General features: G+C 39.6%; 1 protein-coding gene across 1 annotated transcript in view; it reads right to left on the bottom strand.

Annotated features, from left to right (window-relative positions):
- Nucleotides 1-15,811, bottom strand: part of LOC104987620 (calmodulin-lysine N-methyltransferase) — a 62,899-nt gene that overhangs the window by 16,557 nt on the left and 30,531 nt on the right. The window contains exons 6-7 of the mRNA XM_010838651.1: nucleotides 9,597-9,671; nucleotides 1,972-2,035 (exon numbers count right to left, since the gene is read on the bottom strand). Of these exons, the coding sequence (XP_010836953.1) occupies nucleotides 1,972-2,035; nucleotides 9,597-9,671 (139 nt within the window). The remainder of the gene's footprint in view (nucleotides 1-1,971; nucleotides 2,036-9,596; nucleotides 9,672-15,811) is intronic.

The raw sequence follows: 15,811 nt of genomic DNA, 5'->3' as shown, positions 1-15,811 counted from the left end.
GACTACTGGAAAAACCATAGCCTTGACTAGACGGACCTTTGTTGACAAAGTAATGTCTCTGCTTTTGAATATGCTATCTAGGTTGGTCATAACTTTCTTTCCAAGGAGTAAGCGTCTTTTAATTTCATGGCTGCAATCACCATCTGTAGTGATTTTGGAGCCCCCAAAAATAAAGTCAGCCACTGTTTCCACTATTTCCCCATCTATTTGCCATGAAGTGATGGGACCGGATGCCATGATCTTAGTTTTCTGAATGTTGAGCTTTAAACCAACTTTTTCATTCTCTTTCACTTTCATCGAGAGGCTCTTTAGTTGTTCTTCACTTTCTGCCATGAGGATGGTGTCATCTGCATATCTGAGGTTATTGATATTTCTCCTGGCCATCTTGATTCCAGCTTGTGCTTCATCCAGCCCAGTGTTTCTCATGATGTACTCTGCATATAAGTTAGATAAGCAAGGTGACAATATACAGCCTTGACGTACTCCTTTTCCTATTTGGAACCAGCAAAATGGAGTATTTGTCACAAATAGGCTCTGAAGGGGGTGTTGGTGATGAGTGAAGTACTGTGCACTGTGAGATCCAGGAGTCTTTGAAAGCATTGTGTTTTTGCATGATAGATCTTCCCAGAAGCCTTATATCCAAGAATCTCAGTGTCCTTTCTGAAAATCCTGATCTTGCAAATGCTCATGAGAATCACCCAAGGCTAACAGGGAGATGAAGAGGCCCCCAATTCCTTCTTCTGCCCTCAACTTGGGCTGCTCACTCAACCATGACAGCTGTCATCAACGGCTTGGAGTGTGCCCCTTCCTTACCTCTAGAGCTGCTCCCCACCTCACAGGGGGAATTGAGAAGCCAATTTAATTTAATTGATTACCACTTACAAAGCTGTGGTTACTCCTCTGAGAGGCCTAAAGTTTCTGAGTTATATAGAGATAACAAAATAAAAAGCACAGTGTACAGCAAAGGATGATTATCAAATTGCTCTGGGAATCTTCAATGTAGAAAAGATATAAGAGAAAGATTGAAAGGTATTAGCTGATAAGTCTCACTGAGGTCAGAAGACTAGAGCAAACCTTCTTTTTTAAAAGAAAAGACAAAACTTTAGAAAATACTTCACACATAAACACACACACACTATAGTCCTTTCTCAGATAAATGTTGAGTTTCTGTCTTAGGCTACATTAACACTGTTAAGTTCCTATGGCACAGCAAGAGTCTTACATAGTTATAAGATTTTTTTTTTAATGTATGAGCTTTAAACTTGTTTTCTTTCTTTAAATAGATGTATATTAACTCTCTGTTTAGGCTGCAGGACCTCCTAGCTTAGTATAACAGCCCAGCAAAATAAGAGTGGATACAAACTCTGTAATTTACTCACAGGCATAAATGGATATATAAATGTAAAAATGCGCAGAATATTGTATGCCATGCTTGGCTTCATTGTGACCTAATGTTTATAATATGTAAATAATGGTTTCCTTTTAAAGCAAAGAACTTTTAATAGATTCATCTGAAGTCCCTTTCTTTAATAGAAACAGAAATAAAAAGAAAAAAATATTCTTTTGCAATAAATAAATACCCAATGACAAAGGTTACCATTGAAGGGATTTAAAATGACAGAAGTCAACAGAAAACTTTCAATATCATACTTCTACTTTAATATGAAGATATTGTTATCAAAGGAAAAGACTCAAGAAATTCTTTGATAAAAATAATCTCACACTATCTTTGAAGCGGTTTCATTTATTTTACTACCCACTGTGTTCCTTATCAGAAGGCCAAGGGTAAGAAGTTCCCTAGTTATGATTAGGAAAGAATCTGATAGATCAGAAGACTCAATTGAAGTTGGACATAATAAGTATTAAAGTATTACATGACATTAATCCTGCCATTCCATTACTCTTTCCATCTTTGTGCACAGACTAATTATTCTGAAGCCAGTGTTCAGGAGAAAATAGAAACATACTTACCCTGGGCTGGAGTAATCTCTTTATTGCATCAACAAGGCTGGCTCTGTACTGGTCCAGAAACAGGCTGACATTGAGAAGAGAGCAGAATCCAGATTAAACTGGGTTTTCAAGTCTAATGATATTAGTGGAGATCAAGGCTAATTACATATGTTTACTCAACACTAAAAGACAGAAATTGTTTCTTTTCATTCAATTATCTCACTAGAATACAAATAATGAAAAAGATACTGTGGTCAGGGTTATCCAATCAAAGCCAAGTCATCAACACGTGATGGGCCAAAATTCACACACGACTGGACCATGTGCTAGTGTGCAATGGGAAGTTTCTAAGTTGCTGTCTGGGGGAGTCATCTGGTAGAGATGAAGCTCTCCCAACACTTGTCTCTGCAAACATGGGTCCTCTGCCCACCAGAGGTGCTGTGAGGCCATCCTTCAAAATCAAACCACTGGCCCTATTACACACTGACCACAGAAAAGACCTCAGGTAGTTATGGTTTTTGCCTGGTGGGCTGACATCTATGGGGTCGCACAGGGTTGGACATGACTGAAGTGACTTAGCAGCAGCAGCAGCAGCAGCAGCAGCTCTGGCCCAGCTTACACGCAGAGAAGGTGCTCAGTGAATAGTTCACTTACTCCCTTACTGGCAGGCCTGGGGGTATGGCTCAGTGGTTGAAAACAGGCTTAGCATGCATGAGATCCCGGGTTCAATCCCCAGTACCTCCATCTTCATATTTTGGGTTTCCCTGGTGGCTCAGACAGTATAGAATCCACCTGCAATGCGGGAGACCTGGGTTCAATCCCTGGTTTGGGAAGATCCCCTGGAGAAGGGAATGGCAAGTCACTCCAGTATCCTTGCCTGGAGAATTCCATGGACAGAGGAGCCTGGCAGGCTACAGTCCATGGGGTTGCAAAGAATCAGACATGACTGAGCGACTACAGCTTTCACTTTTCACTTTACTAGCAGATCAACACAGTCTTTGAAATGGAGGGCTTACGTAGGGTGAGTTTTAACGCCTCTAAAACTGTTTGTACATACTCCTTCACTGGTCATGCTACAGAGGAGTCAGCATTCAGGCAGGATGTTTCACCAGACCAGGTTCTCTCCTAATTCTCTCACTTAAGATGAGTGGGGAGAGCGGCTTATGAAATATTTCCAAGAAGACAGAACTTGGGCTTCACCATGACATGCTTAGTGGAAGTTTCTTCCATAAAATGCTGCTTTGAGCAATGGAAAAAGAATCCTCTTAAGGTAAACTAGAAATCATCTCTAGAATGGAAACCTATGTATCAGTCAGGATAACCTGATTATTATATGGGAAAATTCCTTACTGTTCCAGAAAACTATGCGTTTAAATCTTAGAGCACAAAATGTGTCTAATTTGAATGCTACAGAAGTTTGTCTTTTAGTCATATTAATTAATGGTTAATAACCAGTAAGGTCTGTCTGGTCAAGGCTATGTTTTTTCCTGTGGTCATGTATGGATGTGAGAGTTGGACTGTGAAGAAAGCTGAACGCCAAAGAATTGATGCTTTTGAACTGTGGTGTTGGAGAAGACTCTTGAGAGTCCCTTGGACTGCAAGGAGATCCAACCAGTCCATTCTGAAGGAGATCAGCCCTGGGATTTCTTTGGAGGGAATGATGCTGAAGGTGAAACTCCAGTACTTTGGCCACCTCATGCGAAGAGTTGACTCATTGGAAAAGACTCTGATGCTGGGAGGGATTGGAGGTAGGAGGAGAAGGGAACGACAGAGGATGAGATGGCTGGATGGCATCACTGACTTGCTGGACGTGAGTCTGAGTGAACTCCGGGAGTTGGTGATGGACAGGAAGGCCTGGTGTGCTGAGATTCATGGGGTCGCAAAGTGTCGGACAGGACTGAGCTACTGAACTGAGCTGAACTGAAGGGCCAGTAAGAAAGGAATCCAATTGTATTTAAGTGTTTTGAAATTTTCTCTTCAGGACTTTATACCTTATTCTTTAGTGAGTTAATACTATCTTGCTGCTGTTGTTTAGTCATAAGCTGTGTCCAACTCTTTTGCAACCCCATGGACTGTAGCCCATCAGGCTCTTCTGTCCATGAGATTTCCTTTTAGAATACTGGAGTGGGTTGCCATTTCCTTCTCTAGTGGATTTTCCTGACCCAGGATTTTCCTAAACCCATGTCTCCTGCTTGGCAGGTATATTCTTTACCACTGAGCCCAGGGAAGCAACAACAATACTACCTTATATGTTAATAATTAAGTATTCTATTTAAATACCTCTATCAGTTACTTGAGTCCACAGGAGGCCTGGCTAGTTGAGATACATAGCACTAAGCAAAAGACCATTCCCAGTTTATACACGTGCATCCTAAGAGTTGGTAAGAGATAAATAATTAACAACTTAAAAGCTGAGCTTAAAACATAACCTTATACGGGGAAGGGGAGCTAAATTAGGAGTTTGGGATTAATATATACATATTACTATATATAAAGTAGGCGAACAACAAGGACTTAATGTGTCGCACAGGGAATTATACTCTATATCCTGTAATAACCTACGAAAGAGGAAAAGTGTTAGCTGCTCAGTAGTGTCTGACTCTTTGCGAGCCCCATGGAGACAGCCTGCCAGGCTCCTCTGTCCACAGAATTCTCCAGGCAAAAATACTGGAGTGGGTAGCCATTCCCTCCTCCAGGGGATCTTCCTGATCCAGGGATTGAACCCAGGTCTCCTGCATTGCAGGCAGATTCTTTACCATCTTAGTCACCAGAGAAGGCTGTAATAAACTCTAATGGAAAAGAATCTGAAAAAAGAATGCATATATATATATATATATACATATACACATGCTGCTCAGTTGCTTCAGCCATGTTGGACTCTGTGCGACCCTATGGACTGCAGCCTGCCAGGTATCTAAATCACTTTGCTGTGTACTTGAAACTAAGAAAACATTTTAAATTAACTATACTTCAATAAAAAAACATAGCCTTATAAAATACTATTTCTATTTACTATTGGCAATGGTGAAAAAGATATTAACATCACAGCTCACTAGAAAATGCAGCTTAACACACAACACACATTCAAAACACAGTTATTTGAAAGCTAATTCTGTCTACTCCATCACTCCAAGTCACATTTCCCAAAAGTAATTCTTATAGTTCTCTAATAGGTCTTTATTCCAAGCAAGCTCACATTTCTAGTTAGCTCTGGTGCAGAATTTATAACACTTTGTAGGATACATCCTATGAGCAATTTCAATGTGCTTTAGTGGGAGTGATACATAATCTCCTGAAAATTCACCCCTTAAATAAGTCCTAATGGGCTCAGAGAACAGCAGTAGCTTAAGTGGATCTATTAAAAAAAGGTTGAGTGGGTCAGTGATTGGGATGAAGATACCATTTCAACTCTCCCTTCAGTTACTGATCAAAATACATTGACAACCAGTCTAGTTTGGCCATTAAACACACACACACACACACACACACACCTCTCTATAATTCACTTGTGGAATCAACGCTTGCTTTGTTCCATTGATCTGAATCATAGATTGTACGACAAAGGAAAGGTGCCAGGCCATTTTCATTGCCTCCCTTAGAATCAGTCAGGGTTTTCTGCAGAGCGCAGAGCAGCTTCATCTCCTGGCATAGGGAAATTAATTAGTACAGAGAACAAGGAGACATTTCTGCCAGCATTCTCAGAGAAGAAGACCTCTGTGTAATTTTCAAGGTGAAATGTGCTCCAGTTCACTGTTTTAGATTTAACTTTCAGCAGACCGAATAGCCTCTCTCGGTCTTTAGCGACTGACTGCTGGGGCAGCCATATTCTAATCTCGTGTGGCGCCACCCCTGAGGTGCCAGATCTCTGACAATCTGTCCATCTTCTCCAGGACTGAGTTTCCTCAGGTGTGAGGTGAGAGGGCTAAAGATCTTTTCAGGTGGAAAAGTCTATGAGTTGTGATTTAGAATGATCTATGATCAGAGCATCTGGAAAAAAAAACAAAGAAATCCTAGAGCCTATTTTGAGAAAAACTATTTTTCTTCACAAAACCCAAACTTGTCATCATTTAAAGTAAAAATGATAGAACATAGAAACAATCCACTGTATACAGCTAGTGTGAAAATGCTGGGAGAGCAAGTAAGGTGATGAACCTTCCGGCATTTCTTCCCAAAAAGGGAAGTCTCAGGCTGCAGGCAGGCAGATGTGGTTCACCATCCTACAGACTGAGCTCCATGCGTCCAGCTAAGGGTGGCATTTTAGACTTGCTCTGCAAGCCTTTAGAGAAGCCACATGTATGGACTCTTTTTATTTTTCCTTCAAATTTACAGAATCATTTTTATTTTTGCAAAGCTACAATAAACTGGAAAGCCATCAAACACTGAATGAAATTGTTCATTGGATAAAAAAAAAACATCTTGCTACCAGACTCTCAGATAGATCATTGTGACTGAACAGAAGTCTGGAAAGGCAGGTTTAAAATTAACAATCATTCGCTATTCTAAACTCAGCAAGGACAGGGGGGGACTGCATTCCAGCAGAAAGGAACTTATATTAAATTCAACATTAAACAAGTCAACCAAGGAACTTAACAGGAGGGTTTTTTTTCTACACCTGCGGTTAAATATTCTAATATTTTGATGTTTGTCAACAGCATCCTTTTGCGGGTATGACTGTTACCTTGATTTTTTTCTTTCTGTTTATTTCAAAGTTGACATTTTACAAGTTACTTGGGAACTGTTGAACCATGAAACTATATTTCATTGTCAAAAATGCTGAATGGTGAAATAATGACTAGCTTTCAGTGTGCCTCTTTATTTTATAATCTAGTTGAGCTACCAAATTTAGATGTGAACTAAGAGACGGTCTCTTCTGGGAAATAAGTTATTCCCCCCATTGCCTACAGGTTTATGAATGTTTGAATGTAAATATATGAATATATGAATGATTTAAGAACATAAACATATCACCACTCGTAATCATGTGCATTTTACTTGAACCACAATGTGGGTTTGGAATAGGTTTGTGAATAGAGCTTGTTTTCATGTAAATGGGATCAAGCGGGACCACTGGTTAGCTATTCAGGGAATCAGACAATGCCACCCTTGCTGGAAATGCTTCAGTAAGAATTTAATCCATGTACCTAATATTTGAACTCCAACTCTTGCTTCATATTCCTGTGGCCTAATCCAGATCTCATTGACTGACAATGACTTCAGGATGGTGTGAGACTTAACGTCATCTATTTATGTGTGGCACCTATTTCTGGCACCGACTATTTCAGGTTTCATCTTAGAGGTAGTGACTAAAGAGAGCTTTCTTTTCCTCCTGTGACATTCTTCAAAAAAAAAAAGCCTGGTCTGCCTGCCTGCCTGTCCCTAGAAGCAGCATCTGTGTAATAACTCTGACAGAGAAACATCAACCCTACAAGACATAAAGAACTCTTGGAGTCCTGGGCTTCCCTGCTATAGGCACAACATGTATATTATGAACATCACTGTATTTTTAAGTTTCTAAACAGCGTACCCATCTCTGTGAGTATGAAGACAGACCATTCCAAAGCATTTCTTTTGGAAATAACATCAGCATCGCAGTGAGAGCAGCTTAATGTTTCACATTTACAAATGGGAAATTATAAACAGCCTGACATTCCAGCACTGACGACACCAGGAGGGGAAAAAAACAATTCATGCATAGAAAAAAACATTTATAAAATGAAACTTGGTGTATTTGGTTCATCTGAATACATAAATTCTCAATAGTTACTAGCTGTGTGTATATGTATATGGTATGTGTGTGTATGTATGTACATATTACATCATATTATTGTTATGTATTTGGAATGAAAGCCTTAACTGAATATGCATTATGTATGTTGGTTGTACGGGATCCTGTTGTTGGCTAGGGGAAAAAAGACTATTTTTCAAACATGTTGTGTGGCTATTTTTAACCTGAGAACATTAATCAGAAAAGAGCTTGAATCTTACTTCCTCGGCTTGTCTCTCTGGTACAAATAGGATGACATGGTGTGAGTGTCATAACCCAAGGTATGACAAAGCCAGGCTGTTTTGATATTTGTGCAAAGGACACATTTAACTTGAAATCTCTTGGCCGGACCTGACTTTCCCCACATAATCAGAGCCCATCAGTGGGCGACCCTCACCTAAATCTCCAAGAAGATCCTGTCCTCCTTCCCTCTCTCTGCTGCTCTCTGATCTGACTTTCACACTTAATCTGATCTAATCCTGCCAGCATTATCTTCATCTGTGCAATGAAACCTGGAGGATCCTTTCTCATATTTGGTGAGGAAAGGCATTTACTAAATTACTTGCTCAAATCATATGGTGAGGTTTTAGCTCCTTATTTTTGATTAGATGAGGGCTGTAATATTGAGACACAATATCAATGATTAGTCAGAAATCTGGTTCTCCCTTTTTCTGGAAAAAAGGCTTTCTGAAATTGGGTGCAGAGAGACTAAATGGCCATGAAAAACTCAACTAAGAATGGAAGAAAATATTTAATTTTCACTGAGAAGTGTTTTTCTGGAGAAAACAGAAAACAAATCTAATTTCAGGGACTTAGGCAGAAAGTTTACTCACTAAAAATCTTATTAAATAATAATAATTTTAAATAAAGACTTCCTGGAGATTACATTCCATTCATTCAACTCTCACATAAGGAAAATCTTTTCTAGGTTATGGATCTTGTGTTTGGGTTTATCAATAGAAGAGAACTCCTTTAGAATCAGAACTTGTGTTTTCAAATTCATAGTGTCATTTAAAAAATCATTAGAAAACTACAAATAAGATCTTACTCTTAACAGGAAAAACTGTGAATTGTCATGTTTCTCAAATGCTGAAATAGTTATTCAACACATGAAGAAAATACATAAGATTAGTTGAAATCATTATTAAGGTTTGATACATACTTATCCTGTAACTTAGGGATGAGACTTTCATTAACAATAAGTAGATTGGGCCAAAAGGGAAGACAAAATATCTAATGTAAATTATTTTTAAAAGGCAAGCATCTGACAGATTTTACTATTATTATTTGCATAACAATAAAATGGAATTTTATAATTCTTGTTTTAAGTGTAATTAAATATCATAATTGAAGACATTGGAAATACTAGATAGCAAATATACATTTTAAGAAAAGCTATTTCCCTAAAGATATTCCACAGAGATGTTTATATGCTGGAGTGTATATGTGTGCACACACACGTACATCTATATATTCCCTTATATCAATAGTCAGATCTCTCCTAAGAAGTAAGCTAATTGAGCTGTTTGTGTTGATAAACTCCTTTTTCTCCAGACTATTCCTCCCCGAGCCATAATTATTTGCAATTTGCCTAAGTCGTCCATTTACTGATACGTCAAGCATGAAACAGAGGCAATTCCAGAAAATGGAAATGCTTCTCAAAATCAATCTTTGGGAAATAATGTGGTAGAAGTTACTGTGTGATAGAAGACTACCTTATAACTGTCACATGGAGATGAATATTAATTTGTGGAGGTTAAGGCGGCTTTGTGCCTCATTTGTTGACTCTGCTTCACCGTCAGCAGAGCAGCACAGCCCAATTACTTCAGCAAAGCTATTTTTTTTTTTTCTAACAGGAGTTTTATGATTTTTATGTACTTACCAGTCAGCACACATAACAATGTCAAAATGTCCTTCCAGTTGAGAGACATCTGTCTCATTATCCCATCGTAAAACGCTTGAGAAGAAAAAGATTTTAAAAATTATACTTAGGGTTTTTTTTTTTTTAACTTTTGATTTCGAGCTATTAACATTATTTTTGTGGCACTTGAAATTATTTAAAAGGTATATACAAATTATTTCAAAAGGCATAATAAAAAGAAAACTAGGGATGTAACTGTTCCATATTTTATTTAGTCTTCAAATCTAGGAGAGGAAGAATTCTCTATTCAAATACAATAGTTAGATTTTTGCTAGTTCTTATAGGCTTGTGTAGACATATTAGGGAAAAATATCGTATCTTGACCAGCATCATTAGAATGAGTCCAGACTCTTAACATCAATAAAAGTACATAATGAAATCAAAGTGCTCCCCATCTACTGGAATACAAACTTATACAAAATAAATGATTTACATGGTTAAAAATCCTCCTTGCAAGGCAGAGGACACAGATTCAATCCCTGGTCCAGGAAGATCCCACAAGCTGCAGGGCAACTAAGCCCATGTACCACAATTACTGAAGCTCGCCAGCATAGAGCCCGTGGTTTGCATCAAGAGAAGCCACAGAAACGAGAAGCCTGTGAACTGCAACTAAGGCAGACCTGCTTGCTGCAACCAGAGAAAGCCCACATAAAGACGAAGACCCAGCACAGCCAAAATAAGTAAGTAAATCTAGAATATAAGATAAATGACGTGAAACTTAGTGCTTGGCATATCAACTGCATTTCTTATTGATGAATACTTTGGCAAGATGGAAGAAAAGAATACCAAGTTTCCTTTGGGAGTTCTCAGTTTTCAGGCATATTTTAAAATTCACCTTTCCGGACTTTTAGTCTCTAAAAGAAGAAGAGGTTTTAAACCTCATGTAATAACAATAATTAATAACATGTATTTGAAAATTCTAGTTATTCTTATGATGCCAACCAGAGATGTTGTTACTCTCAATTAATAACTGTGATGATTAGCTTTTTATCATATTAAAGTATTTAATGACTCCTCTTCCCACCTCATCAACTGTGATTTGTAGTATTACTTTTCAAAGTGAAATTCTGCTCCTATTATCTATTTTGATTATTATTTAAAACTAAACTGTGTGAGCATAGCCTACTCTGGCAAGTTATATTTGCTTATCTTGGTGGGTTCTTTATTTCTTCTAGATATTCCCTTGTTTGGATACAGAAATAAGTCTTACTTTAGTAAGTCCTAACATTCTTTTCAAATATTAATACATTAATATACATCTATGCTGGTAACTTTTTTAAGGTAGAAAGATTAACCACATCACCATGAAAATACCTGTACAGACTGAACATCAGTTATTCATTGACTCATTTGGCTCATCCTTAGTGGGCACCTACTATGCAGCAGACCCTGCTATGTGCCACAAGCCATGCTTCACAGAGGCAGCCTTGACATCGTAAACCTGTATGTCAGATGCTGTGCCCTGTGAGTTATGTCAGCATACAGACGCAGAGCGCCACGGAGGGTTTTCCAGAAGAAGCAGATAACCTCTTTGTTCACAGGTCCTGTGACACACGGCTGAGCTTTATAAATTCACTGTAGTGTTGTACTTTCCCAGGCCTATTGGAGAGCTGAGAAATGGAGGAAACCAGGAAACCCTTAAGATATTAATGCTGTTTCATTTCTAGATTGAGTCCTCAAAGACCCCACACACCTGGGGAGAATGGGAAGCAACCAACACCACCTTTTCTAGAAACACTGAGGGTTCCAAGTACAGCTGGGATTCAGGCTCAGTGGGAGAGTGAGCCTTCATCAGAGACCTGAAACTCTTTGAGTTTCCACATGAACAAGACAATTTAAAATATAAAAGTAACATCTCCATTACATAAATTTTGGGGAAAAAATAAAAGTATTAAAATTACTCATCATCTTACCATTCATGAACCATCATTTAGAAGATCCTTCTAATATATGTGTAATGACCAACGCACCAGAACAGAAACTGCAGGAAACGCTGTGGTGAGATTGGATATTGGATTCCTGAGGTGCTTCAGCCCCTCAGTTTGACAAAGACCAACCAGAGAGACGGGGATCTAAACAGCAATGGGTTGTGGGTTGGTACAGCAGAGGTAACTAGCCGTGATTCTAAAAGAAATGGAAATGCTCAGCTTGGCCACATGGACCACAACACATTCCCTAAAGGCATGGCCCTAAAGGCACTTTCCCCCACTTTTCATGAAGTGTATGGCTATGCTGTCCCCGTAACTGTGAGCAAGTAACGCAGAGGGAGAGGAGTATGGGCAGAGTCCAGTTTTGACATGACAGACGTGGTGGTGGTGGTTTAGTTGCTAAATTGTGTCCAGCTCTTACAACCCCGTGGACTGTAGCCTGCCAGGCTCCTCTGTCCATGGGATTTCCCAGGTAAGAATACAGGAGTGGATTGCCATTTCCTTTTCCAGGGATCTTCCTGACCCAGGGATGGAACCCATGCCCCCTGCATTGCAGGTGGATTCTTTACCAACTGAGCCACCAGGGAAGCCCATGACAGACATACCTAAGTTTAAACATTGGTTCCTTCCTTTACCAGCTGTGTGACTTGGGCAATTATTTCACTTCCCCGAGTTTGTTGTCTTATCTGTCAAATGGAGATAACAATGGCCACCTTCTTGAACAATGTAAAGGCACCATTCACACTGTATTCTGAGTTCTATTGGTCACACAGCAAACAATGAAACGGGTGCCTCTGGAGTAGCAGATTCAAGTGGCTTCTCTCTGGGAAGGCTAGAGATGACAGATCTCAATATTCAAGGAGCTGGTCCTTCATACTCAGATGGTCTTGCCCTCCCTCTCCTCTGACACTCAGATGACAGTCATGTACACTAGAGCAGTGCTTTAGCTGTGAGGCAGGACCAGATTTTTTGTTATTGTTTATACCCAATCTGTTGCAGATCATTACTTTTGTAAAATACAATAATAAATGAATAGACAAATGAGATTTTAAAAAAGCAAAGACATTCTGAATACAAGTCCACTAATCATAGGCTTGGATGGCACAGTAGTGTTTCTAAACATTTCCTTCCATTTCTGAACTTACCTCCTTGAAGCTCAGTAATGTATAGTTTGCAAACTGATATCAGGCTTTGGCCTCCTCATTAAGTAGCCCGGCTCTCAGTCCTTGTCTTTACCAATAGCTGCAACACTGAACTACTCTCCAACAGCCCCACTTCTCACAGTTCACCTCTTCTAGTAAGGACTCTGATTCAAACCATTCTTCAATCTTCAGTTCAGTTCAGTCACTCAGTTGTGTCTGACTCTTTGTGACCCCATGAACCGCAACACAACAGGCCTCCCTGTCTATCACCAACTCCCGGAGTTTACCCAAACTCACGTCCATTGAGTCAGTGATGCCATCCAACCATGTCATCCTCTGTCATCCCTTTCTCCTCCTGCCTTTAATCTTTCCCAACATCAGGGTCTTTTCAAATGAGTCAGCTCTTCACATCAGGTGGCCAAAATATTGGAGTTTCAGCTTCAACATCAGTCCTTCCAATGAACACCCAGGACTGATTTCTTTAGGATGGACTGGTTGGATCTCCTTACAGTCCAAGGGACTCTCAAGAGTCTTCTCCAACACCACAGTTCAAAAGCATCAACTCTTTGGTGCTCAGCTTTCTTTATAGTCCAACTCTCACATCCATACACGACTACTGGAAAAACCATAGCCTTGACTAAACGAACCTTTGTTGGCAAAGTAATGTCTCTGCTTTTTAATATGCTGTCTAGGTTGGTCATAACTTTCCTTCCAAGGAGTAAGCGTCTTTTAATTTCATGGCTGCAGTCACCATCTGCAGTGATTTTGGAGCCCAGAAAAATAAAGTCTGACACTGTTTCCACTGTTTCCCCATCTATTTGCCATGAAGTGATGGGACCAGATGCCATGATCTTCGTTTTCTGAATGTTGAGCTTTAAGCCAACTTTTTCACTCTCTTTCACTTTATCAAGTGGCTCTTTAGTTGTTCTTCACTTTCTGCCATAAGGGTGGTGTCATCTGCATATCTGAGATTATTGATATTTTTCCCGGCAATCTTGATTCCAGCTGTGTTTCATCCAGCCCAGCGTTTCTCATGATGTACTCTGCATATAAGTTAAATAAGAAGGGTGACAATATACAGCCTTGACGTACTCCTTTTCCTGTTTGGAACCTGTCTGTTGTTCCATTCCAGTTCTAACTGTTGCTTCCTGACCTGCATACAGGTTTCTCAAGAGGCAGGTCAGGTGGTCTGGTATTCCCATCTCTTTCAGAATTTCCCACAGTTGATTGTGATCCACACAGTCTTCAGTGTTACTGGTCTATAATCTGCTAATCTTCTTACTTTGTCACTGGTCCTTCTCCTCCATGTTTATCTTCCCTACTTGCCCAGCCAGGCCCTGTGGCTAACCATCTTAACTACTCCCCGGTCCACACCCTTTGCTATCTCGTCCCTCTCTTGCATTCTCATATTTGTTAAATCCAGCTCTCCGCCTGCTCCAAGACTGCATCTGTGTAGCTGAATGTGGTTGGAGAAACACACGGGCATCCTGACTGGCTTTGCTTTAAATTCATGACCATGGAGACTTCCCTGGTGGTCCAGTAATTAAGACTCTGCCTTCCAATGCAGGGTGTACACGTTTAATACCTGGTTGGGAAGCTTAGGTCCCACATGCTTTGTGGCCAAAAAACCAAAAAACATAAAAGATATACATCACACACAAAAAAAATTGTGACCATGAACCACAAGCGGATTCTTTATGTTTGGCAGTTGTTTTTTCATTTCCCTTCCCCATTTATTCTCCCAGTCTCCTACCTCATTATTTTGCACCAACTTCACTCTTTTCAAAATTCTAACACTTCCTTCTTTATCCTTACTTTCAGCTGGTGGCCTTGCTTCCTACTTTCTTGTCAAAATTGCAGCAATCAGACGAGAACTTCCACCATCACACTTAGATTCCTAGCAGCATCTGCACCTGCATACTCTATCCTATCTATTATCACGGATGAATTAGCCATACTCTTATCTAAAGCCAATACTTTCTCTTAAAGACAAGGGCCATTCCCCTTTCATTTATCCTACAGCATAGTTCTAACAATTCTTCCTTCTCTCTCCCATATTATCAGAGTTCTTTCCTCTCTACTGGATTACTTCCATCAGTATTCAAACACTCAATCAGCTATTTCCCCCCTCTTAAATATCCTCTCTTCATTCTACCCTCCCTTCTGGTTATTGCTCCAATTCCCTCTTACATCTCTGTAGCAAAACTGCATGAAAAAGTTGTTTAAACTCTATTTTCAATTTCTCTCCTCCCAGTCAGGCTTTTGCTTCCACTGTTTCACAAAAAATGCTCTTGTAAAATTCACCAAAGATCTCCACATTGTTAAATTCAGCTCAGTTTTTATTCTTCATCTTTATTTAACCTACCAGTCTGTACCATTCCCATTAGCTCCAGACTCATATATCCAACTTCCTATTTTAATATTGCCACTTGGATGTCAAATAGACATCTCAAACTCAGTATCTCCAATAGTGAATTTCTCATTGTCTTTCCCCAAATTCATAGCTTTCACTGTCTTTCTCATCTTGTTAATTCTCAGGCCAAAAACCTTGACTTTTACTTTTTTTACATCCCATGTTGAATATGCCAGGAAATGCAGTTAGTTCCACTTTTGAAATGTGTCAAAATCCAAATGTTCTCTATTTCCACTGCTCCCATCCTGGTCTAAACTACCATCTTCTCTAATCTGAACTACTGTGTAGTCTCCTAATTGGTTTTCCTGCTATAATCCTACATTTCCTGCTCAAGGGAGCAGCCAGAGCGATCCTTTTAAAATGGATACGAAATCATGACCTTCTCTATTTACTACCTTCTAATGGCTTAAAGCTCAACATCCAGAAAACGAAGATCATGGCATCCAGTCCCATCACTTCATGGGAAATAGATGGGGAAACAGTGGAAACAGTGTCAGACTTTATTTTTCTGGGCTCCAAAATCACTGCAGATGGTGACTGCAGCCATGAAATTAAAAGACGCTTACTCCTTGGAAGAAAAGTTATGACCAACCTAGATAGCATATTCAAAAGCAGAGACATTACTTTGCCAACAAAGGTTCGTCTAGTCAAGGCTATGGTTTTTCCTGTGGTCATGTATGGATGTGAGGGCTG

This window comes from Bison bison, unplaced genomic scaffold (genome assembly GCF_000754665.1).
Source record: "Bison bison bison isolate TAMUID 2011002044 unplaced genomic scaffold, Bison_UMD1.0 scf7180017864101, whole genome shotgun sequence".
In the NCBI taxonomy this organism is placed as follows: Eukaryota; Metazoa; Chordata; class Mammalia; order Artiodactyla; family Bovidae; genus Bison; species Bison bison.
This window is presented reverse-complemented; position numbering and strand designations above follow the sequence as displayed.